Genomic DNA, 26,821 nt, shown 5'->3' on the forward strand with positions numbered 1-26,821 from the left:
ATGAGGAGGCAGCAGGTGCCACTGAAAAAGGAATGTGACCCAAAAGACATTCAGTACTAATTACACGTGACTCTGCAAATGAGAGGGCTAAGATCAGTGTGGGCTGGGAGGATCTTAGACAAGCATGTGCCTTACAAAAGCACTTACCTCTGGACCCCTTGAGTACTTGAGCCAATGGATGTTCTTCACTGGTTAGGCCCAGATTTCTCTTCTAGAAACAGCCCAACCTTCCATGGGTAAAAACTCCTGCCTACCTCTGCAGAAGAAGGGTCAAAAGAGCAACATCTCCGTGTCCCATTTAATCTTCAGCTTGTCCTAGAAACCCCTCCCTTTCTCTATTCTATTTGCCAAAGCCACAAGACTAAGAACCTATTTACACAAAGTGCTGCCCACTGTGTCAAACGCCATTGTATTCTACGTCCCCTGGCAGTTTAGAAACGTCCTACGCTAATCAGCTTCTCATGTGGACGGTCTCTAAAAAACAGTTGCTGTTTTTGACTTCTTGCTCGCACTGACAAGCTGGGAAGCAGCACTGTCACCCGCAGAAGCAGAAGTTTAAAACAGCCATTGTTCAAGGTGCCACTTAGGTCACCCTTATTCCAAAACCTCCCCCCACCCCACATGGCTTACACGTATCCTTTTCTGTATTCTAGGCACTATTTAGGCTCTTGCCTGCCCACAGCTGTTACACAATCAACGTTTATTAACTTGTTACACAATCAACGTTTATTAACTTTTTCAATATAAACACCTGCGTTCTTTTATATTATCTGAAAAAGGTACAACATGTACATAAAAACTATGGGTCAATAACTTGGCTGTGATTATCAGCTTAACATAAATGACTCCCCTAAAGACAACACGAACACAGGAGATGCATCCAAGCAGCTGCAGCAACGAAAATGATACTGGATTTGAAAACAAACTTGCTACGCGGGTCTGTTGGCCCAGACCCTGGGAAGTTTAGCCAATTAGTCAGAGACAGAAGTTTCTTCAGGAAAAGTACATCTGCATCTCCAACACAGCATATATAAAAGCCGTGGGGGGTTTAGGTCAGTACTTGTTAAAAACAAGATTTAACCATACCAAGTCAGTTGAAATAGTCTCTTGCTCCATCCATAAAGCAAGGCAAGACATTTGAGCAAGTTTCCAAACCTGACCTTCATTGTCCGGACTGTACTAACTACATCACCACCAAACTCCCAACAGGAACAGCATAAATCAATTGTGAAGAGAGAAAAAAAGTGAGTCCTGCATCCCTTCTAGAAGGCAGGCTGAACATGCCAGTTCCCCTGCCTATGATCAGCCTGTTCAGTTTGCTGAGGACTGTTTCAAACACACCTAACAAAAATGACCCCTTTCAAAGGTAGTTCTCACACAGTGCCCTCCCCCTACCAGAGGGAAACAGTAAAATGCAATAGAAAAAACAGCTTGCAGACCAGCCTGCTTTCTGCAGTTAATTATATCAGTCCAGTGAACAGTCTTTGCCCATCAGTGACTTGACTTTTCCGTGGTCACTGGCAAGTCGCTCTCTAGAAGCTCTCAGGGTGCTGGTAGAGATGACAACAGTCAGACTTCTAGAAGGTGTCTGGAGACAAAGTCAAAGTCCTTGAAGGCAGCCTGCTGCTTCTGGGATAGAACACGGAACTTGCCTGGAGGAGTCAGGACTGGCTTCTGAGAGGTAAACTCTTCATCAAAGTTGCTAATGTCAGTAGGGTGTCTTAAAGAGGGCACAAAAGGGGGCTTCAGCGTCCTGGCAAGCAGGGCATCCCAGTCAATTACCTGTAACAAAACACATTACAAACCAAATAGGTGCCAAGAAACAGGCTCAGAGATGGGGAAACAAGCTAGGAAACAACAGTGCTGCATAGCCTCCCCCACTTCTGCATCATCTGCAGCACATGTGAGTTCTACTAAATGTAAGTGCCAGGATAACCACTGCAGCCAGATGCAAAGGGAGAACAGCAATTGCTCCAAAAGTAGAGTCCTCCACGTGACATAAATCTGTGCTTCAGAGCACCAGCCAAGAAGCTAGGCTGCCACACAGACTGTATTTAACAGGGACAAATCCAAACAACAATGATCACGCTCATCAGGAAACCCCCAAGCAGTTCATGCTGACTAATCCTGCTCCCTTGCATTCCCCCTCCTCTGTCTGGACCTATCTAGGACATTTTGCCTTACACTGAGATTGAACTTTTGGGGATAGGAACCATCTTTTTTCCTGTATTTCCATAGTGCCAAGTCCAATGGGGACCTGGTTCATAACACCATGCTATGGTAATAGAAACAACTAGTAACATAGCCTGTACAAAGGAGGGTTTTCACTACTGTTTGTGCTGCCACAGGTTTTTATTTTAAATATACAGAATCATTCCCCAATAATTGCTGATATTGATGCGACTCAGATACTTTATATACCAGCTTGTAGGCAGCTGAAGTCTTAATATCCCAATGGTCTTCTTTACAAAGTAGCACTTACTATGCCCTCTCCACCAAAAACTGGCATTTGTGTTCCTCCAGATACACTCACAATTCCAGTTTTATATTTTCTGCTTCAAATTCAGAGATGAAGATTGGCAGTCTGTGGAATGATACCTGCACTTCCATACGCACAGAAAAGGATTCATTGATTCATGAGAGAAACAGAGAGAGAGAGGGGAACACAGATGGAAAAGAGATCTTGTACTTGGAAATAGAAGGGACCAGAAAACAGACTCAGGTGATGTGGTTCTGAAAAAGACTTGTTATGGAAATGGATATCTGGCTGGGCAACCACATGTCAGAAAACTTGCATCATTAACCAACAAAACAGGCAAGTTTGCTTCAAGAATGAACGGAAAGCAAACAGGCCTGGGACATGGGTAAGGATGGGACCTGAAAAAGCTGGAAAAAAAACAAACCCTCTTACCTTAAAGAAGGCCTGGGGTTTAATCTCCTCTGCATCCCTTTCTCCTGCCCCAAGACGACGCTCTGGACATTTCTGGAGAAGCTGTAGAAATAAATAATCCAAAAATTCAAAAGCTGAAACAAGGACAGACAGACATGAACAACACTTGAGGGAAAACAGAAGCTTTCGTGTCTTTTTCTCCTTTAGAGTGAGGTCTTAACTTGCCATCATTAGGTTACATTCTGCCCCTCATTAACCTCCCACTAATACCGGCAGGAGATCCACTGTGAACTGCAGATAGTACATGCCCTTAGCCGTCTAAATGACCCACAGATCATAAGAATTCAGAATATGTCTGCAGAGAACGAACTCCTAGAAGCATGAACATTTACCCCTTTGAGAATTGGCAGCAATAGGCTCCAAATAGGAGCTCAGCCTGTTCCTCAGTGGCTGCATGGACATCCATGCATGTAGTGATAAGGTAATTAAAGGATAGAGAAGTATATGCATAGGTTTCAAGGGCTCCCTATCAGTTGACTGGGTCTGAAAACAAACTCCACTCAAATGAAAATGGCACCTAGTCAGAAAGAGTCTCTGGATGTATTTGAGTTGAGGCTTAAGTGACATTTGCTCCATTTGACAATGACAGTACCTTGTGGATGATGGAAAGTGCCTCTAAGGAAAGGAATCGCGGGTAGCGGACCTCTTCATTGACAATGCTGTCAAAGACCTCTTCCTCATCATCTCCAGGGAATGGTGACTGCAAAAGAGACCCGTTGTTATCTGACACGCAGAGTATCTGTATCCAACTGTTCATTTATTTTCTGTGCTGCAAGATCAGGGTGATAATACCTGCCCACTTTGGAGAGTTGGAGGCAAGCGCTACAAATGAGAAACACATTCTACAAATGCCCAGGCTTAAAGATGGGGAAGGCAGGTCTGGAGAGCTGGTTTCAAATACCCAGAAATGCAAGACTGTGTTTGATTATGAAGGGGAGACTCTTCACTTAAATTTCTAAGACACAGATGAAGACTAGTTAGCTGCTCCCAATCGGTGACCCCTCATGTCACATAATTAGGCCCAGCTCTGCCCAAAAGCTGGTCAGTGAAATCTTCGCAGAGGAACATGGTCTTACCTCACCAACAAGCATCTCATAAATGAGTACTCCTAGCCCCCACCAGTCTACTGCCCGGGTGTACGAAACGTCTGTCAGGACTTCTGGAGCCAGAAACTCAGGAGTGCCACAAAAGGTGTTTGTACGGTCCCCAAAACCCATCCCTGTGAACAAAAGGCCACTGCAGAACATATCACATAGGTTTCCAATAGGTTTTTTGGGGGGCATAACGGGCAATGTATGTGATGGCAGCAGAGATGAGTGGTACATACAGAAGAGTAGCAGAGACAGGTACACGGGATGGGAGAGTTGGCATTAAAAACAACACACTAGGAGGGACCTGCCTCTGATCAAGAGTTTATCCCCCTTTTTCCATGCACCCAGGAGGAAGCACAGACCCTGCACTGCCCTGAGATCCAAGACCTCCAACAGTTTCTCCTTTAAACAAGATGAGGCTCGAAGAAAGTTAAGGCTTTGCTTATTTAAACAGTGCAGCAATGAAGCTTCCTACACACAGTGGTCACAATGATGTTCTCCTCGGGTAAACAGCCTGTGCTACTCAGTTTCCTGGTTCCCCAGAGCAATCAAACACCGTCAATCCCTGTACGAATTATCCACAAAGTTCACTGCGGTCAGATAGGCAGGATTTCCTTATGTAGAACCGAACAGCTGCACCAAGTGCAGCTATTTCACTTGCTGTTTGCAAAAGTTATCAAATCTTAACCCTGCAGTTTGACCAGCTGGGGTGATAGTTCAGTCTTGGTTCCTCTGAAGGAGCTCACCTTCCTTACACAGCCCGAAATCAGCAATCTTCACAAAGCCCTCAGTGTCTAACAACAGGTTATCCAACTTCAGGTCCCTACAGACAGGGAGGAAGAATAGAATGAAAGAAGAGGCTGGCAAAAGCCGTCCAACAGCTTTTTGACAGGAGGCAGGATCCCGACTATTAGGCAGAGGACAGTAGAATATCTGTGGAAAATCTGCATTTGCTCAAATACTTTACTGCCTTCGAGGATGCTCTTCAAAGCCTAACATTTGCTTGATTTCTTAACTGAAAGCACCAGGAAATGGCTTTAAGCAAGCCTCTCCTGGCATAAAGAGAGGAGGTCATCCAATAATAACAGGGCCTGTCACCAGGGTGTCCCTGCAAAGGGGGGCTGGTTATAAAGCAGATAACCCTGCTGCTGCACAGTTAATGAATTACTAGCAGCACATCCGATGAATAGCTTCTTTACATGCATTCCCTGGCATAATTAATGGTAAGTGGGCATGGGCAATACAGGCAGAGCTGGGAGTGTCCTCCTCTTCCCAAATCATACCAGACAAGCATATCAAACATGATGGCGGGAGGGAAATGTAAACTGAGGGTGGCTCGGACACAAGGCTAGAGAGCCCAGCTGGGCAACTAACTGCAAACTGCATGTGTGCTGCAAAGGCAATTTAATCTTAGGGCTGCTGGTTCCTGACACTTTCCTGGCTGCGCTGCTTTTACCTGTAAATAATCTTCTTCTCATGTAAGAATTGGAGTCCCAAGACTACACAGGCTGTGTAGAACCTGAAAGAAGAGGAGGAGTCATCACTTCAGAGGAACGGGAGCTAAGTTAATGTTCTATGGTACTTGAAAACTTAGGCCAATGGCAACTTACTGTGTCACATGCTCTGGAAAAACTTCTGAGTGAATGTGTGTCATGAGGTCACCCCCAGGAGTATATTCCATCACAAAACAGGCATGATCTGGCGTCTGGAAACACGCAAACATGTTCACCAGGAAGGGGTGTCCAGAAGAGTTGACCACTTCAAAAATGCGCTTCTCACAGTGCAAACTGCAGGGATTCGAAGTAGTAAAATGGCAGCACCAAAGCTTTGCAAAGAAGTATGTGTTTGGAGAAGGAAGTAAGTTGGAGATCCCTGCACTTAGACTGAACGTAAGAGGATCATGCAGTATTCACACGGTACAATTCCTAAACTCCTCCCATCAGGTGAGTGGGTTTTTTTGCTAGAAATCAGGAAGTGACACCTTTTAAAACTTGTTCTGAGCCTTGATTCTAACTATCTGAAGCTGAAGGGGGGGACCAAAGTCACATTAGAAAGGAGCCTGGCATGCCTACTAGTTACTAACTGCAGAGTTGATCTCAGAGCTTCTGGAAGAGGTATGACCAAGACTCACCTATCGATTTCATCTCGGCTAATAATGTCTTTCTTCTTCAGGGCTTTGATAGCGTACAGCTTCCCTGTTGCCTTGTACTGGGCTAGCAGCACCTAAAACAGCAAAAAATGAATCATTCCCAAATTATTTTGATATGGTCTCACTTGGTTACCTGGACTCCCAGCCACACAACCAGGAGGCAGCCACACAAACTGTTCTCATCTGTTTCAGACAGTAGCTGTCAAAAGCAAGGTTAAGTAACTCCTAGAAAGGAGTGTTGTTTTCCTGGGTGACCTTGCTACATAGACCTGGATGAAACTCACTATAAATTGTGGTCTTTGAAAAATTCCACAGCGCAAAGCTGACGATTATTGAGCCTCAGCTCAGTGCTCCAGACCACGGATCCCTTGGAACAGAAAAGCACCCAATACTGTTCTTTACTGACCCCCTAAAGGTGACTGGAGGAGTGGCCCTGATGGCTGCTATGTGAGGTGAGAGGAGATGGTTGATGCTTAGAGTCTAGAGGTTTTATCAGTTTTGAAAGACCTCAAAGCCCAGGACTGGTAATTAGCAGAAATACCAGCTAGAGTCATTGCTTGCATTTTCATTGAAAGTAGCATCTTCTCCTTTCGAAACATTTCCATTTCAACACTGAGCTGGGGGGGGGAAAAGAGTGAAGCTCAGCTTGGCACCCATACCCCATCCTCTCACTCCACAGGAACCCCTTGTGCCCCCTCTACCTTTCCAAAGTGCCCACGTCCCAGTATGGCAATGCAGTGAAAGTCCTGAAGCTGGACAGTTCTCTTCCTGTGGGTACAAAGAGAAAATATTGATGGGACAAGAAACAGGAGACTTGAAGGTCAGATGTGGATACTAAAGGAGAAGAGAGTTTCCACAGGCAGCCTGAAGGAACCAAGTTAGAATGTAGCTGCAAGAGCGCTGGCTGAGTATAAATGCATACAGAAGAAGGTGCTGGCAGGAGGAGGAAAGAAGAACAAAAGAAGGATGGGATACGGGAGTACTGAAAAGAAAGGATTCAATACTCAACTAGGGCTAGGGAGGGAGGATAGAGTACAGATAAGGGGTTGGTGGTTAAAGGGGGAATACAAAATGTGTAGCTGAATGCACAGATGCCCTGAAACAGTACACCGGCCACATGGGGCTACTGACTGAGTTCTAGTCTAGAGCTCCTGGAAAATACAAAATAAATCAAAAGCCTTAACCCAGAACATCCTTTGCTGAAAGCATGTTTCACTCTCCTGGTGAGGGAACTGAAGCAAGCAGCTTAGGAGGACCTAAGTGTCTCCTCCTGAGAAAAAGGCAGGTAGGGCAAGAAATATGTCTGACTACCCTTGTTATCAAAGGTGGCATCCACAGACCTCTGAAATGAGTGTGAAAGGACCAAAATGTTCAATGACCCCCAAATAGGAGATCATTAAAGCTAGCATAGATGAGCTGATGTTTGTTATTCATGGGGTTTCCAGCAGTGTGGACTCAATATTACTGTGTGTTTTCTAACCTGCTTTTACAGTATTTTCTAATCAATATCCTCACTATATGCAGTCCAGTTACTGCACGACAGTACAAATAATCTTTGTGCCTTCCTATTCAACAGAGACTAACACATTTGCCTAGAGTACTTTTAAAGTACGTTATTTCATATTCACAGAGATGCTTAAATAGGTCATATGCTTTGCCCTGGAAAACTGAATGTGCTTAAGTATGAGGGGCCATTTGCAAGCATTTAATTAATTTACCTTCAATTAGAATGATCCATTACTTTTATTGCACAACATGAAAAATAGGGTAAGGATCAAGGGCTAGTACACAGATAATGTTACATAAATGTCTGGGTAAATAGGTAAGATGCAGAGTTTTCATTGTACTGTTCACAGAGTATAAGAAGTCTTTTACTGAGAAACAAAAGAACCCATTAACAGAATACAACGTTATATGGTTAAGCTTTTCAGCTCAATACCCATGTTCTCCGTTGATGGCCTGGGGCTGTTCTGGGACACTTACCTTGGAGAAGCTTGATTTGGTGTTTCCGTCACAGCCAAGCTGCAAATCCCTTCGACATGCAGCCTCTTTGGACACTGTGAAGAGAGAGGAAGTTACCGTATGCAGCTCTGTAGAATGGGGTTTGAAATGCCACTGGATCAAATCAGAATGTAACTTCAACCACCACATCTAAGCTTCTTCTGTGTCATCTGGGGGACTGTGGTGTCGACACCTACACAGCCAAATGGGTCGCCAACTGGCTGGAGGGCCGCACCCAGAGAGCAATACTGGATGGGTTATTATCGACCTAGAGGGATGTGACCAGAGGGGTTCTGCAGGACTCGGGTCTGCACTGTTCAGCATCTTCATCAGTGACTTGGACGAGGGGGCAAAAAGCACCCTTTTCAAATTTGCTGATGACACTAAGAAGTGGGGGGATATGGGCACGCTAGAAGGAAGGAATAGGCTACAATTGGACCTAGACAAGTTGCAAGGGTGGGGAGATGATAATAGGATGGGATTCAACACCGACAAGTGCAAGGTGCTGCACCTGGGGAGGAAGAACCAGCACCATACCTACAGGCTGGGGAACTTCCTTCTCATCAGTACAGAAGCAGAAAAGGATCTTGGAGTCATCATTGATGCCAAGATGAATATGGGCCAGCAGTGTGGGGGTGCAGTCAGGAAGGCCAACCGCACCTCGTCGTGCATCCACAGATGCATCTCAAGCAGGTCCAGGGAGGTGATCCTCCCCCTCTATGCGGCACTGGTCAGGCTGCAGCTGGAGTACTGCGTCCAGTTCTGGGCGCCGCACTTCAAGAGGGATGTGGACAACATGGAGAGGGTCCAGAGGAGGGCCACTCGCATGATCAGGGGGCAGCAGGGCAGGCCCTACGAGGAGAGGCTATGGGACCTGAACCTATTCAGCCTCCACAAGAGAAGGCTGAGAGGGGATCTAGTAGCCTGTTACAAATTAGTCAGAGGTGACCAGCAGGCATTGGGGGAAGTCCCTGTTCCCCCAAGCACTACCAGGAGTGACTAGAAATAATGGTCACAAGCTGGCAGAGGGTAAATTCAGATGAGGCATCAGGAGGCTTCAGATGAGGCATCCTGGGGGTCTTTAAGAGGAGGCTAGATGTACACCTTGCTGCGGTCATTTGACCCCAGTACTCTTTCCTGCCATGGCAGAGGGCCGGACCCGATGATCTGCTCAGGACCCTTCCAACCCTAGAAACTATGAGGTGCTACTTCACTGTCAGGACGGCTAGGATCTGGAACCAACTTCCAAGCGAAGTGGTGCTGGCTCCTACCCTGGGAGTCTTCAAGACAAGGCTTGACAATCACCTTGCTGGGGTCGTTTGACCCCAGTACTCTTTCCTGCCATGGCAGGGGGTCGGACTTGATGATCTGCTCAGGTCCCTTCTAACCCTACTAACTATGAAGCTATCTCCTGGTAGTAACCACAGGGTGTTCTTGCTGTGGTTTAATCAGGAATCATTTCTGTTGTGGGTTGGGGATGGCCCACAAGCCCCGTGTGAACACAATTTCTCTTGTAGATCAAGACTATTTCTATAAAATTGAACAATGTAAGAAGCACTTTTTATCTCCCTCCTGAAGGCAGGTTCCTGTGCAAGTTATCATTTAAAAAACAGCAAGACAAAACATGGTCCTTTTCTGCATCTCAGTGCAATTTGAAAGGAGCACAGACACTACAGAAAATGCAACTGCATCTTGCTGCCACATAAAGCAGATGTCACAAGACACGTGACAGGGAACAGATAGGGGGACCATGGCTGTGCTGACAGCTAGTCCCTCAGCAACTCAGGGAAGAGGAATTCTTCTTGCTCCCTGCCCAACTCCTTCAGTAGAAGAGACCTTTACACTATATTCTGGTTTTATAGCACCTGCTGGCTCAGCCCCCACAGTATCACTTCTTTCCCAGCATAGCCTGAAATCCCAAGGTGACCCCCACGTCCCACTCTACTTCCCATAGGAAGCCATTTCATAAGAACAGGGAAAGAGAACATATTTCTTTAGTGTATTGCTAGGGGCCAAAAACCCAGTGCTAAGCCATCTCACTAGCTTCTACACCCCAGGAGATTAGCTAGCCCTAAAAGGTGACATCCACCAGAAGAGACAGAAATTTCCTCCAAAAAATGTAAAAAAAAGCTGGGATTTGGAAGGTAAGAGCAAAGCCCCATCTCCAATAAAACCAGCTCAGCCTCCAAAATCCCTCCATGCATTCAGATTCTTACTGGAGAGTCTGTGGGAGAAGGCACCATTTCCTTTGAGTCTTCCGGCAGAAAGAGGCATGGAGGCTTGCAGGGAGATTCTTCATCAAATATCAGTTTACCCGCTGGAAAGTCACTGCATGTAAAGAATATATATTTTAAGCAGATCTCCAAGGAACAGAATATGATGGGCAAACATGCAGCACCAAAAAATACTTATACAAAGTTTAAAGCGTCCCAAATTACTGGAGGGTAAGACTCCCTGATTCATACTCCCCAGGTCTGAGGAATCAATGGAAAATACGCTCCTTCAAAATTCATTTGAAGAAAAGAAGCATCTGTTATGCTGGTGGTGTTTCTACTCATGTCAGGGTACCTAGCACACAGACACTATGAGAGATGTATGCTATAGAAATGTCCATCGACATAACAGCCATCCAATTAAGAATATAAAGTAAACCTCAGTTAAGTTAAGCTGAGATCAGTTGGCTATTCGTCCTCTTCCAGGGCAGGTAGACCAATTATTTTCTTCAGGTGTAAAAGAAAAAGAGTTGAAGCACGCAGCTTTGGAACAACATATGCAGGCGCATGGTTGGATTATTTGTAACCACATGGGAGAATTGTATTCTATACCAGTACTGGATAAATTGTGGCCTTTTACAGAACCCACATACTGCACATCTTAAGGAACTTTAATAAAGGGACAGGTCACTCCTTGCAACTGCATAATCTACATGTCAAACTAAGCATGACAACCTGCTTTAATTTTCCCTCATATTGTCATGTTCCTGTCACCACATTCTTGTCTGTGGCTTTTCCTGCTCTAACATGTAACATTTAAGGAGAGAAAAAAAATGGAAAGCTGATGAAGTTACCCTGGTTCTGAAACCAGGCTACTCTTTAGAATTGTGATTCTGAAAGTTGGTCCAACAAACAATAAATCAGAACTGCCTGCACTACACTGAATGGCCCACTAAATCCATGATCTCAGTCTGTATTAGCTTTCCTCACTATCCTGAGTCAAGTCCTATAAACAGAGCTTTCATACCAAGATTTTTCCCAACCCCATGAAGTTTCACAAAGTGTTCAGATGCACTCTGTGGCCATTTCTGTTGGTTTCCCAGCCTTAATTCCAACAGGTCTCATCTGTCCCACCTGGACATCAAATCAATTTGATTTGGCAGTGGAGCTGGAGAGGTGAAATCTGAATAAGCAGGATCCTGAAGTGGAGGGCTGAGAGTGGTCGGGAAACTACATGGTGGGAGGATGCTCATCATTAGGCGGCCCCAGGCAGCAATGTTTATGTTCATCTGAGAAGCTCGGAGAAACTCCTTTCCTGGAGGAGGTGAAATTAGCAGTGTTGCAATATGCACATGGCACGTTAGAGCCATAGAATCATAGGGAACTAGGGCTGGGAGGGATTTCAGGAGCCTACCTGCTCCAACCCCCTGCTCAAGGCAAGATCATCCCCTTCTTAGCCATCCCGTAGGAGAAGTATTTGTCTAACCTGTTCTTAAAACTGCACAAGAAACCCCCTCCACAACTACCAGACAGGGCCTAAAAACCATCAAGAACCCACACATGCCACAGATAAAGCAGGGAAACAAGGGCACTGTCAATGGCCTGTCACTACAGTGACAGGAAGTTTATTAAAATACTCTCAAGAGATCCAAGGAAGAAGATGATGCCCCCCCACTAGCAAGAAAGGCAACCTCCCTCAGCCCCCACCAATCTATGCCAAGCTGATCTTGAGGCAAGATTCTTTCCTGATTCCAAATGTGGTAAGAGGGTAGGGGGGGAAAAAAAAGCAGCCGGACTTCTACCACTTGCCTAATGAGTTGAGCTAGTGCTGTTCCCTAACAGACCTTCCTACTTACACATGCTAATCTGCAAGCATCTAAAACATAGCATCAAACTAGGTACTGCACCCCACTTCCCCCACCAGAGTGGGCATACGTTTGCTATTGGGTTACCTTTCTGTTTCAGGAAAATGCGTTTCTGGCGCTGCAGCTTGGACCTTCTCTCAATAACAGGGTTACAGAACATTACCTGACAGGAAAGCAGAGAAGATGAAGACTCTTCAGAGACCTTTACTTGCCCTTTGAACACTAGCTTAGGCACACTGGGCCTCTGATCAAATACTTCATTCACATTCATTCAGGAAATTAGGAGTCATTTGTTCAGGCATGACCCAGACTGAGTTATGCTACCTACATCCCACAGATTTCATGTTAATTCCATTTTTGTTTAAAGTTAGGCCTTCCCACTATCTCGACAAAGGGACAGATCAGTTCAAAACATCTCTGCTATCTTTCACTTAAAAGACATCAACCAGCTTCTCAGACACTATTACACATCACTAATGAAATGCAGCCATCTCAGGGGTGGGAAGCAGCAGTTGACCCATATCAAAAGAGTGATAAAAGGGCAAACTTTGCATAATCACGCTGTCACAGATCTCAACTTGGGTAAGATTCCCTGGAGGAATCTTTTCTAAGATTCTAAGGAAGCAGGGCTGAAGGACTCCCTAACAGTCTCTGTTTCCCTGAATTTTGTCATCATCCTTAGAAGGATGAGTGCACCTCAAGGGGACCAGAACCTTCAATTCCAAGCAGTAGGAGTAATTCAGACCTGATCATTGAGCCATTCCCTTTAATTAAAGTGTCCTCATTAACTCATAAAAACAAGGTTTGGCTTGCTTTTGTTCTGTTGGTCTCAGGTAATGTTAACGGCACCCTCTAATCCTCTGTCTGGGCAATCATATACTCAAGTTGTACTATTACTCTCCCTGGTTTCAGCTGGTGATTTTGGCCCTCATTTGCAAAAGATATTCAAGAACCCAATTTACATTTAAATCAATAAGATTTGGGCACCTACATGTCTTTGAGGATCTGGGATTAGCCAGCTGAACAGGCCACTCCAGAATGCTGTCCCCCTTTACACTGTTCATTCTGGGGTCCTTAGCTCTTTTTAAGAGAGACACCACACCATTAACAGGGGGATGAAATGAACTTCATTATGGATGTATCTTTAAACATTCAATTTGTTTTTGGATAAGTTGCCCTTGCAATAAATAAGGTTTATAAAAAAGAAAACAAGAAAAAAAATTACATTGCAAAAGCCCATCTTTCCTCTTCCTCTCCCAGGGAGGAAGCAGATTACCTTGGAGGTAATCCCACCATTGACCGAGGATGGGAGACAGTCTATAGATCAGGGCAAGGAACTGTGACAAGACTCCAGGGCTCTTGTCCCAGCTCAGGCACTGACTCACTCACGTATGGTATGTCACTTCACTAGTGCCTCAGCTGAACCCACCTGATGCAAGGAAAGTTAAACTCCAAAGTTAAGCATCCAAAATAGGCCCAGGATGGGGACCACCCTGGAAAAGGAAGTCTGCGGCATTTACCTCTGCAAAAAGCGTCCCCTGGGGCTCAAGAGAGAGGCACATCCTGTGAAGTTCATTATCGAGGAAGTCATCCAAACGCAAGAACTTCACTGCACACAGTTCTCTCCAGTCACGCCAATAAACTGCAATCTCCAGCTCTCTGGACTGCAAAAAGAGAAGTTTGGTAACGTCCCAGGTCCAGGTTTGGATCTCACACACAACACACACTGAACTCTGCCTGCAGCTCTGGAGCAGAATCCTTTTCTTGCCTTGTAGAAAGTCTGGGCAGCTACATGATGCAGCATGCAAGACAGACACAGAAAGGAAGAGATGACAGTCCCTTAAATCTTACTGCTTCTCACTTTCTCTAATCTTTGCTGAATTTTACTAGCTACAGTTCTTTGGAGGCACTCATGTTCAACTGATTCCCTGCAGCCTTTGATTTGAGACTGACCCTCACTGTGAGATATCCTGAAGTAAGCTCTATTGCAGGTAAAATGGAATGAAGCTGCTCACCTGGGGACTGAGGAACATCAGAAGTGTTCAGGCTGAAGTTCTGCCAAAGCACTACTGCCTTCAGGGCAGACAGAGATAACGGTACTTAACAAGTGTAGGGGGACAGTTCAAATAAAGGAGTTGGTTCAAACAGAGTAGCAAGTTAAATGAGTAAAGTGAATGAAGTGAAAGAACAAACAGCTACAACACAGGGGACCTGAGGGCAGGACCAGAGATCCCTGACCCTACTATTTTTATCACGCTTACCCGATCCAGCTCAATAGCAAAGCTCTGGTCCCATGCCTGGTTATTAACTGGCCCCCAGGTTGTCTGACCAACCACTTTATTGTCCACTTTGAGCACTGCAAGCACCTCATCTAGACAAGGAAGAAAGCATTTGTTACTATGTTTCACAAGATACTGCTTTCTAAGACATCCTTCCTAGAGGTGCCTCCCTCATCCAGTCAGATTTCTAGCACAGAAGAAAGCCACTAAAGAGAAAGAAGACCAGATGGCTCATCCTCCACTTCATTATTTCAGGAGCCAAATGCCCCAGGTTACCCATCACTGTGCTCACACCACACTGTTAGGAGACACCAGAACCACAAAAGTACCATCACTGATCCAACTGGGAACATCATACTCACTACATAGCTCCTCGTTCCGCAAGTGCTTTCCTGAAGTGCTGAGGCCATAGATGCCCATACCAGCCCTTGCTCTGGTCAGGGACCACAGGTCACTTGGAGATGCATGGACAGGAGATGAAGCAGCCATTCGGGAACGTCCTGGAACCTTCTCCAACAGATCCTGACACCCCATCAGTCTCACTTCCAGTGTTCCTGAGGAATTGCAGCGTACCAAAGAAGGTCATATCTACAAAAGTTAAACTGTTCCATTCAGTCTGCTCTCACGTGGGCCCAGAACCCTTTTAGCTTTGCTTTTTATATCACAGGTTCAAACCCAACTTACGTCAGCAGTGACCGAAAGCCATCACCATCTGACATTTTGTAGAGGCTAGCACAAAGCTAAGTCAATGTCCTCAGTCCAGTTCCTAGCACACCACGTGTCCACATCACAATGACGACACGGGAAACCCATTCAACTTGGCTTCTCCCCACAACAAACTTCACAGAGGTCAAGTACCTGTAAGAGCTGTAGGTTTGATCAGTGAAGTAGAAGGCTGGACCCTGCCATGCTGGGCTCCCAGAGAGGAAGTGTTTACTAGCTCCTGCTTGATGGCTGCCCGCTTTGGGTGATCAGGAGAAATCTCATTAAGCTGCCGTTCCAGAGACAAACGCAGCAGATCAATCTTCTGAGATGATTCTTGCAAGCGGCCTTGAGCCTGGTAACATGACACAGACAAAAAACAGGTATAGGCTTTGAACTCCCAGACCAGGGCACTACTGGGCCTTTGCAAACTCAAAGGCCAGATGCCATCCTGTTTGCAGAGGATGGCAAGAGACAGCACCACTTATTCTGCCCAAGTCATTGCTTTGTGAGATGAGAGGGATATAGCCCTCTTCACAAACTCTCACCAACGTATTTCCCACTTGAACAATGCACCTTTAGGAATAGAAGCTGAGGATATGTGCTCCAATGCCCTTCTTACCATTCCAGTACACTAATCATCAGAGCAGCAGTTTGGTCTTCTAAAGGCTATTACTAAATATTGCTGGCATGATGAATCCTCGCGTTGAATAATTACTATAGCTAATACTATGCACAGAGATAGAGCTTTGACGAAAGCTTTCAAAGCATTTAATGATAAGTAATTCTTGAAAGAGCCCTGCAGTGTACATGAGAGTTTTTCCCATTAGACAGATGAGTCAACTGAGGCAAAGAAAAGTGAGTTGCCCCAAGTTACACAGCAAACCAATGGCAGAGCTAAAAAGTTGTGACTCACTTTTACCTGATCTAAAGGCTAAGCAACATTTTTTTTCCTGGCTTGCTGCGAGTGTTCTCCCTCACTAGCTTTATTACCAAAGTGAGTTCTGAAATGCAAATCAAACCACCACAGCATATGTAGAGGACTGTCTATGCACTAGGTCAGTAGTTTTCAATCTTTTTTCATTTGTGACTCCTAAAAATTTTTGAATGGAGGTGCAGACCCCTTTGAATTGTAGTCACATGCTTTTGATTGATCATAGTCATCTTTAATGGATCCCTTAGACATAGCTGGCAGACCACCAAAGGTCCATGGACCACAGGTTGAAAGCCACTGCACTAGGTTAAAGGCACTGCCATTATGCACTACAGGCAATGAGTAAGATGACAAGGACAATATGCTCTCACTCATACAGCCAGTAACAGTCAGAAGGCTAAGTAGAGGTACACCTTACAAATTAACTGAATCAGACATGCATAAGGTTTTATGGGCAAGAGCTCACTTCATCATCTCCAATTCAGTCTGTTAGGTGCATCTCTACTTTGCCTTCTCCAGCCTAGGGCAAGTCATTATCGACCCTTCAGAGAGCTGAAGTGGTACCTACCTCAGCCAACAGCTTGCGATCCTGCACCCGGCTGCCTCCTAGGATCTTCACCACATTTTTTGCCCCCTCTGCCACAGCAGCTTCAATGTGTAGGTGATGCTGCAGCTCCTCAATGCGCAGCTCCGGAAGACTGATGTTAGCCCCTGTCCTCACTGGTGGTGTTGGAGATAAACACAGCAATCAGGCAAGCAAGAACATACCAGACTGCAAGTGTTGCTTCAGCAACATCCCTTCAGTGCCATCAGATGTATCCAACATCCTACCTGCTGGATCCACTGCATCCTCCGTGCCTTCTGCCAACTGAGACACCTTCACAATCTGCATGCGGATTATCTCGATCTTCATCTTGCTGTCCTGAAGCATCTGCTGGGCAGTAGCAAACAGTTTCCAATCCTGACAAAAGAGAATGGGTGGTTAGAGATCTAGACAGATCAGCAATGAATCTGAATAGTGTGTTAAGTTGGGAGAAGGATGGTGTGCTACTACATCCAAGGACAAAGGGTTGCAGAAGATCTTGAAACCATCGTAACTGATTGTACAGAGGAAATACATAAGGATCGAGTTCCTTAATTTATAACCAATGTATACAGAGATAAGGACCCTGGGATGTGTTAGGATCCCACAGATATAATTAATTACTATGGGACAGTCCTAACCTATGGACATACTCAACCAATAAAAGACAGGTCTGATGTTGTAGCAGTTGAATCCTGTGATCCTTGGTCAATTGCATTGACAGAGTTGAGGGAGATGGAATAAACTGCAATATCCCAACCTAATTTAGCGTAAGTGTCTTAAAAAAAAACTGATTACATTTTAATTACCCTGACTCTTAAATACAATTATTAAATAAAATTATTCCAGATCTGACAAATGGGACAGGTGGAAAAAATATAGTAACTCCCTAAAAATTTCTCTCTGATAATTCATCTCCAGGGTTACTGTGCACTCTGACCCATTTCAAACTCTGCTGAGATTAGGAGTATCATACCAATTAGGTATTCATCAGAAACTTGTTGATGTGGGACAGTAGCACACAAAGGACATATCACAACAGTTTTCCATTTCATTTTGCTATCTATTCTTAGGTAAGGTTATTTGGTACCGTTCTGTCCTACCACTTCCCCACTGTGCCAGGTTCTCTGGAAGCAGCATATTTTGTCTGTAATCAAGCAAATGTAACACTTCTAATGTACTTCACAGGTAAGTTCAAGAGACCCCACTGCAGGCAAATATGGAATAACCTGCTTCCCTGGGAAGTCTCTATCTGCAGTTAGGAGGTCAGAAATGAGCTTAAACCCCAGAAGCACAAGCTTTTATGCCCAGTGAAACTTGTTTTTTTTTTTTATTCTGCTTAGTTCTTAGACTCAGCTACAAACATCCTGAAGCTACAAGTCTGAAGCAAGCAGCATTAACAGCATCACTCACCCATAGGCTAGAATGTCAGCCTGTTCCACAGCTGTACGTCATGCCAGAACTGCACAGCTGGGGCTTAGACAGACAGCCTGAAATGAACCCTACATTAAAGCACACTCACACCCAGATCTGCAGTACACAGTCTGTTTGCACTTTTATTTAATCTTGCTCCAAGGTGCCCCTTGCTCCCACATGATCATTTTCATTCCTGCTAAACAACGCTCACCTTCGATGCTGTATTTGAATACATCTGGATCATGTTCTCAGCTCCCTGTTTCACCTTCATCTCAATGTGCAGCTGTTTTTTAAGAGCCTCAGTCCTCCTTGCCACCGGGCTCGAGTCCTGTTCCCAGAGACAAGGGTCTGGAGACCTAGACTCATCTGTGAAACAACAAAGTGACCCCTGTCATTCTCTCTCTTTTGGATCCCACACAGGGTTCCTGATGGGATGAGTGGGAGAGTGCAAATATGGGTTCACCTAAGGAACAAGCTCTCCTACCTGCCTGTGTCTCCTTTTCTAATAACAACCCTATGCTGAGGAATTACAGATTTCTTGGAAAGAAGCCCCAAGGATACCACCACCTCCACTCTCCAATTCAGGCCTCCTGTCTGGAGCTTGCCTGTTGGATTCTGTCTGAAGATGCTGCCCCAAGCTCTGCAAATCAGTTTGCATCCTTCTGAACCTCGTCCACATCCAGTGCTCTCATTTAGCTTTCTCCCCCCTCATATTCAATGTCACCTCCTTCCATCTTGGTAAATGACATTCCCAACTTTCCCACACTTTCATTTCTCTCTACACTGCTCATCTTAACTAGATGTATGCAGAGACAAATTGAGGTTCCTTTCCTGAATGGAGGTAATTCTTACTTCCTGGCTTAGCACCCAAAACAAGTTGGCTCCAAGGAAAAGGCTGAAGCTATCTGACCAGCTTACCCACAAATCCTGACCCAAGACCTACCTGTCTTTCTCTCTGGTTTCTCCGTTATTACAATGCGGGCATTAAGCTCCTGAAGCTCCCAGTGCAGCTGCTCCAGTTTCCGACTGGAAGATTTCAGCATGTGCTCTACATGTACAAGGTTCTTCCTGTCTGTTGTCACCTTGCGCAGGTTCTCTGTCCCCTCTTTGATCTTCAGTTCCTTCTGGATGGCCCGACGAATTAGTTCCTTTTCATCTTCAAGTTTCTGCTGGAAACCTGGATCCATGAAATTTACCCCATCGCTCAACTGCTGAAGACAGCTGCCCTGCAATCAACCAGTATCAGGAAGAAAGTTACAGAGATTACAAGGCAACATAAGGGTGAATGAGCAATATATGTATGGACTTCTGTAACTACATCTTCAGCTGAGAGCGGCTCGACCAAAATCCTTTGATCCAACCCATCACTAACATCTAAAAGAAGATCAGATCTAAATTTGAATTTGATGATGTTGAGCTCATGTCTGATCTTAATATATCCCAACTTAACACCCACAACTGAGGCAATGCAATTCCTCACCAGGTTTTCTTCTTGCCATTTAAAACCTTTATTTATATATTGATGGCCCTTAACTATGAAAAAACAAGCTGTAATTGGTCTTTATTTTTGTCAGAAGTAAGTTTCTTTCACATTAGGTAGAAGATGCAGATCTACATCTAAATGGTCTTGAATTACCAACTGCCCCAAACTTTCTGCCTCATCACAGCTGTGCTTTCATTGCATGGACAGCCACAACCTCCTCCTGGGGAAGAAAGATACCTTAAATCCCTCACCTGTTTTGTAAATGAATGAACAAAGTTGTCGCTCATCACAAGCAACTATTCTTGAAAAGGTAGCCAATGTCATTTGCAAGCAGCAAGATTGATTTAGAATATTTGCTTTATATGCTGACAACATTAACATCTGTTTTTGGCTTTGCCTTTTAAATCAAATTTAAACCTATTTATCTGGGTGAGAGGTGGCTCAGTGACAGCTCTGGAGAACCATACCCTATTGACAGCCTCTGACAACAAATATGTAGCCCAGGCAGTAACAGGGCAAGCTCTCTTACCCTGTAAGCATGTTTTCAACTCAGGCAGGAGTACTTAGCACCTTGTCCAAAAAGAGATGCTGCTGACTCCATCACTTATTGAGGGAACAGAAAGCCACTCTGAGCAAGAGGCTAGGTTCTATATAGGCAGAGGGATTTTAAAACAAGGACAGTGATTAAATTAATGTTGTTAATACTCCCACTTTTACACAAAACGCAGAGTCGAGAAATAAAAGTTCCTTGTACATTGTGACATGCCCAATAACACCCAACAAATCAGTGGAAGGGTGAGGTATGGAACCAAGGAACCCTGGGTTACTGCCGTACTGTTAGACGGCACACGTAACAGTACGATGTGTATTATAGGGTCACAGAGGCGTATTAGGAAGCCGTCTTCAGCCACAAGGCACGTACCAATGGCGCGCAAACCACAATGTTTAATTGTTTTATTGTTATCTCAAATCTTGTACCACAAAGTCAGACTTCTGGAACACACTTTCCAAATTTCATTCTTAAATCTGGTGCTGCTTAAATTTCGGCTTAATGGCAAACAAATAAAAGAGAGAGACCTACACAAACTATTTTTAGATGCAACTTAAACCCAAGTCAGTTCCACTAGCAAGCCAGGATAGCCAAAATAGGAGCTGTTAGGAGCGGGAACAAAACAAAGTCGTTCAGATTAACATCCCAATTCCAGGAAGTTTTCGCCCATCTAGCAAATCCAGGATTCAAGCCAAAGTCCTGAAAATACCAAAGGTTGCATCAGAAGGGTTTTGAATCATGGAGCCCTTGAGTCACTCAGCCAAACTTTACCAGTTCTAGGTCAGGAAAAAAAAATCAAAAAGCCTTTTGTCCAATATCTAGTCAGTGACTAACTAGAATCTGTTCTTCCAATTCTATTTTAAACAAATATTTGGAAAAGATGGGCAGATTTATTTTCTTCCCAATCCATATTGACGGGAGTATGTACGCACACCAATCTGGCTCAGACCAGTAAACTAGGGTGGGTGGCCAACGCAAGCTGAGTGTTGGCAAAAGATACCGAAACAAGCAGATATCCTTCATTTATACACAGAAAAGGTGTGGAGCAGGCAGCTGCAAGGCAATTTTCCTCCAAGCTACTCCCTGCCAAATGCATGGGCTGAAAGCCAGCTTATGTGCCTTGTCCATTTTCTAAATATAAATATATTTAGAACATGTAAAGCCAGCCAGGGTCATTGTGTGAGACTGGATTTTCTCCTCTCGTGTGGATCAGATGATACTACAGTACTGGCACTGACTGTACTGGGGGGGTGGAAATCAAACGTGTTCCACTATCATAGACAGCGCAAGGGATGTATGTTTTGCGCTCGTGTCAATTAATTTTTCATGTTCATTTGCAAGAGTGGTTTAGGAAAGTTGGTGGGGCGTCAGGAAACTGCCACTGCTCATGCTGCAGCTGTTCTGTGGTTCCCGGAGAAGGTCAGTCTCCTAGACTATGTCTGCAATGCAATCACAAAATGCGCTTGCAGCTCAGCAGCATACCCGAGCTGCCTTCAGTTAGCTGGTTTTGGTACTGATCCCAGCATGGCTGCAGCAGCATGGGATTGAGCTTCACCCAACACATACTTCCCCAGGGTCCTAGACAAGCAGGTGCAGCTCAAACTGAAGGGGCTAGACCAGTGATGCTCAACTAATGTATCACAGCACCCAGGGTGTCAGGAGATCCTTTTAAGGGTGTCATACAATATTAACACCTACACATGATTCACACAATAAACCTATAGAGATTTCCAAGAGGAAACCATAGCGAGTGTCAAAACTTTCTCACCAGTGGCAGTCCTTCTGAGTTCTTTACAACCGAAGAATTGCTGATATTTTTCTGTAGTTAAAAAATGAGTGAAACTAAAAGCTGGCATTTTCTAAAGGGTGCCTTACATCTGTCAAAAGATGCCTTGAATTTAAAATGGTTGAGAATCCCCGAGTTAAGCCAACATCAGGACCTAAGTTGCCTAGCTTGGGTTATATCAGGTACACCTACAAAAACAGCAGTTGCACCTTTGGATTGCAATGCAAAGTTATCCCCACTGACATAAATTGCACTGGTTTATTGAGAGGTTTTAAATCACGCTGTTACTTAACCCAGCACAACGCTATGCCTAGACCCACGGTGACTCAGACCACTTTCCTCCAAACTGAAAGCATTTGTTAGGGGGGGAACAAGGGAACTACCCATGACATCAGCTCCTTCCCAGGCCCAGGGGACCGTGTGGAAATGCGCCTCGCACAGATTCTCTGGAGCTTTTCCCAGATTTGTTTTCGAGCGCCTGAAGAGACATGAAATCCTTCCCCTCCCATGGGAGAGGACGGCAGAACCGGAGGCATCTCGTAAGAGCCGAAGAATCGCCACACAAAAAACTAGAGCTCTTGGGTCCAAAATGGTACCTTTTATTGGACCATGTGGGAAATGGCAAGAAAATTGTCATTTTGGCATCAGAGTCCCTTCGCATGCAGCAGCACAGACGATAGGTCCATCTTGCCCAGCACATCGGCAGAGGCAGGGCAGAGAGTGAACTTCCTCGGCCCGACGTCGTGCCCCAACGCTTACTAGCCAGAATTTTTCCAAAACGACTTGAGCGGGTCTCATGGAAGAGAGCAGATTTACCCGCAGACCCTCGCCCCTGCGGCCGAGGCGGGTTTTCCCGGGGGAGAGCCCCCAGCAGGCGGGCCGGGAGGGCTCAGTCCCTTCCCCCGCACCGCGGCCGGCCCCTCGCGACCTGCCAGCCCGCGCGCTTCGCCCCAGGCCCCTCGCTCCTGAGGCGGGCGAGGCGGCCGGTACCAAACCGCAGCGCGGGGGCACCCAGGTCTCTCCCCTGGGGTTTCTCCTCCTTAGGAGCCGTCCTGCCTCCACCTCCTCAGCCCCCGCCCCAAGACCGGGCTCTTGCTCACCGAGGGCTGTCCGCCGGCCCGCCCGGGGCTCACCTGCCAGGGGCCGGCGCCCGCCATGGCGCCCGCAGCCTCCTCGCCCCGCGGAGCAGCCGCCGCCGCCGGCACTTTTCAAACTCCGGCTCCGGGCGGCGGGAACCAGCGCCCCCTGCCGCCCGCCCCGCCCCGCCGGCCGAGGACGCTGCGGGCGGGGCGGGCTCCGTGCCCCGAGGAGGGTAAGAAACCGACCGGGACGCTGGGGCGGGGCCTCGGCCTCGGCCCCGCCTCCTGGAGGCGGCCCCCGAGGGAAGCCGCGCTCCGGCGGTGACCTGCCGCACGTGCGGGGCGGGCTTTCTCCTCCCGCGGACGGGCCGGCTCCCTCCCGCGTCGTCTCGTGCCCTGCCCCGGCGGGCGGGCCTCGCTCCTTCACCCCGCGGAGCGGCCGGTCCCAGCCCCCCGCTTCACTGCGGGGCCGTCCCGCAGAACTCAAACGAGGTGGAGGGAGGAGGCCCGGCCCAGCCCCGCACCGCTGAACTCGCCCGTACACGTTAGGGCGGAGGGGAGGCTGTGGCCGGCACTGGCCTCCCGTACACATTTCCCAGACACCTGGCTGGGGCAGTGCCCTTTCCATCCGTTTCCTACGGTCACCCCGAGAGCTCACTCGGCGTTAGCACAGCTGAAACGAAGAGCCTGCACTCCGGTCTTGCGAGCCGACAGAGAAGCACGGAGGTGGCTTTGAACGCAAAGAGCAGGTCAACTGGTTGGTGCGATGTACTTGTTGAACAGTGGCACCAATCCAGACCCCTTTCCCTTCAAATAAAGACATGGAAGTAGTAGTCCCAAGTGAAGGATAATTAATTATCTTGGCTTCTAATTGCTCAGGGTTACTAGTCACAAGAAGGATTGCATATTCAGCTATTCAGGGCCAGGTACTTACAAAAATGCTGGACAGCAACAGGGAGAAGTCAATGGTGCTAGAAGTACTGCCTCCACCCATGCGCACTCCAGTCATATTTGCTCATGCTTTGGCACTACAGTTTACTGGAGCAGTAGGCACCTTTTCTACTGCAGAGCATAGCAGCTCTTCCCCATTTTAATTGAAGTCATACCCATTCAAAAAGCTTGCTAATCTTTTACTCTGGCAGAAATCTATGTTGGTTCTCTAAACCATTACCCTGGTCAGGACAGGTCCCCCGAAAGCTCTCATGCTTGGGCCTAAATCCAGCTTCCATACCTTCCATACTCTTAAATCATACAGAGCTCAATGCAACCCAAGGAATGTTAACTATTGATACAGACGTACTCTTATACATGAGCTACTGAGACATGTTTTGCACCATTTTACTGCATGCAATCTTTTAGCTTGCTTTTAGTACTAGATGCAAGTTTCTGCCATTCTTGTAAGTTGACAAGAGAAAAGTAGCTCGTCTCATTCTTGTTTCAGGAGCATTCCTAACACTTGAAACATTTTAAGTCACACATTAAACTTAGTGGATAATTCCAGGTTGTCATAATAAATTGGTCAAAGAATGGGCATTTCTCAATAACCAACTTTGACCAAATACATTCCTCGCAGGCAATTTAAAGCACTGGATGGGTACCTTGTATTGCTTCACTTAAACAACACACAAGAAAAAACATTTTTTCCATAACAGACACTATTTACCAGAATAAAGAGATTCCCAAGATTACCAAAGATGTTTGCTTTTATCATTGCAAATGTAAAGCGTTTCAAAGCTAGGGATGAGCAGCCGTACCAGGATGTATAAACAGTATTGTCTGCACAATATGGCAGGATTTTGTCATTCTTATCATCCTGAAGTTTCTACACTGCCTCTTCCCCCACTCTGCCCCGCCCCCCCAAACAAAACAGGCTCCAAGTGGAATTGGATTACCCGTCACTCCCAGTAATCAGCTGCGAACAGATTTGGCAGAGCCTTATTTTTGGTCCCTTTCAAAATCCAGAGGGAATAAACTTTATAGCTCCATAGGCCTTACATGGCAATTAAGTAGTTCTTCCACTCTGACAGCATAAAAATGTCTTTTTTAGAAACTTCATTTAGGATTAGGTCTATAAAATGTTTACTTCCCGCAAGTCTCTTAGTACTCTGACAGTTACTAGAAGCATGCCTAGATAATGCTGAGAAGTTAGGGGATTTACCAAAAACATATTCATTAGATAGCATTTTGATGCAGCATTATCTAGTGCGAGCCATTAGAGCACCATGCTTCTCTCTGCCACATTTTTTAATCTTTGTTTTACAAAAAAAAAAAACTAAAACTTGTAATCAACTTGTAAACACCCAAGGCCCAACTCTATCATCCTGCACACTTGGTCACTTATCCCAGAGCAAAGTGGAGGTAAATCATTCCTACTTGAATTTCACTTTCAACAGGGTTAAGCGACAAGGTGCAAAGCAGTAGCTTAGCCAGTGTTTGCACCAAACAAACCTATTCAAAATGCTTGGTTTTATTAGTTCAAAACCAGCACAAGCATTTATGATCCAAGTCAACTGTTATGGAAAACAACAAAAACTGGTTAAGACCCTTTTGGAGTGCTTCTCTGCACAACCTGCATGTGCAGTAACTAGAGACTGAACTGTAACTAATTCTCTAGCATCCGATACTACCATGACTGGCTACGACAGATTCCTCCCAGAGAGGACCTCAGTCCAGAGAACCTGTTTTTATTACATGAAGATTGACAATTATACAATTATTTACCAATAAAAATGTTCTTTACAGGCTTTTAAATGTCTATTCATTTAAATTTGAAATTAGTGGTTTATATAGCATTGCACACTTTAAAAATCAATGTATAAATGCTTCTTATTGCTAAAATGGGTTTCAACATGCCTCTTGCCAGTCTGTCTGGGTAGTTCTGGATGTACATTTTAGATACATTATTCTTTTCACTTGAACAAGCTGCATTTCATTAGCTCATATTTGAATATAAACACCACCAATTTTAGACTGGAGGCTGCATGGCATCAACATTCCACATGCAAAGCAACGACTTAGGTATTGTATAGGAATGTAATTCAGCAAAGAAACTCTTACAGAGTGATTTTATTCCATTTCAACTAGGATAAGTATAACTAAATCAAAGTCGGCTTACATCTCAACTGAGAAAGCTATTTACCCAAAAGATTATAAATAAAAAAAAAAAATCCTACAATGAAAACTCTCAAATCTTGTGGTCATTTTAGTACTTATTAATACTGGTTTGCACAGCTTTTTCATTGAACAGAGCTACTGGAGAAGAGACGGTATCTTATTCATACCAGTGGAAATGCTTAAGTAAAACTGTTAATATATGGAGGATCAGATACTTTTCTTCTGGTGAAAGAGATTTAACTTATTAACAAATCCATTATTTTCACATAAGAGGAAAGTAACCACATTTCATTTTCACTTGGCTATTCAGCTAATTCAACAGAAATTGAATGCATAGATCACAGTAATTACTGCCAATTAATATTGTATGTTGATATCAGATAACTTATAATAAAATGTACCTACATTAAATATTCTTTCCAGATACGGAAATGATGGAACATTATTTCAAATCATTGAAATTGAAGTTCAATTTACAGAGCTACAGGTTGCTTTGTAATACAGAAGAAATAAGCACATAATAAAGGCGGTCAGGTTTGAAAACTATAGACAAAAGTTTGCCAAGATACAAGAAAACAAGCTAGGGAATCAAAAGCATGTTCTGTTCAGTGAAGACCATCAGTCCC

The 26,821-nt window shown here is 45.2% G+C and overlaps 1 protein-coding gene across 3 annotated transcripts; it reads right to left on the minus strand.

The window, feature by feature from the left end:
- Nucleotides 1–714: 714 nt before the first annotated feature.
- Nucleotides 715–23,309, minus strand: PKN3 (protein kinase N3). 3 transcript variants are annotated; one of them, XM_090021599.1, is made up of 22 exons: nucleotides 23,136–23,309; nucleotides 19,127–19,409; nucleotides 18,395–18,549; nucleotides 17,016–17,145; nucleotides 16,753–16,904; nucleotides 15,407–15,605; nucleotides 14,911–15,102; nucleotides 14,531–14,640; nucleotides 13,790–13,933; nucleotides 12,357–12,432; nucleotides 11,539–11,719; nucleotides 10,408–10,519; nucleotides 8,174–8,247; nucleotides 6,892–6,958; nucleotides 6,173–6,264; nucleotides 5,652–5,828; nucleotides 5,498–5,560; nucleotides 4,788–4,864; nucleotides 4,027–4,169; nucleotides 3,543–3,650; nucleotides 2,912–2,992; nucleotides 715–1,782 (listed from the first exon to the last, which is right to left on the minus strand). In XM_090021599.1, the coding sequence occupies exons 1-22, from the start codon at nucleotides 23,157–23,159 to the stop codon at nucleotides 1,570–1,572; spliced, it is 2,853 nt and encodes a 950-aa protein (XP_089877725.1). In that variant the 5' UTR covers nucleotides 23,160–23,309; the 3' UTR covers nucleotides 715–1,569. The 3 variants fall into 3 exon arrangements, 2 of the variants coding, with proteins under 2 accessions (XP_089877725.1, XP_089877724.1); XM_090021598.1 differs by having other exon boundaries at nucleotides 23,103–23,309; XR_016438453.1 differs by lacking the exons at nucleotides 715–1,782; nucleotides 4,027–4,169 and having other exon boundaries at nucleotides 23,103–23,309.
- Nucleotides 23,310–26,821: the final 3,512 nt, after the last annotated feature.

The sequence above is a fragment of the Crocodylus siamensis genome, chromosome 11 (genome assembly GCF_052110815.1).
Source record: "Crocodylus siamensis isolate JL-2025a chromosome 11, ASM5211081v1, whole genome shotgun sequence".
NCBI classification, from domain to species: Eukaryota; Metazoa; Chordata; order Crocodylia; family Crocodylidae; genus Crocodylus; species Crocodylus siamensis.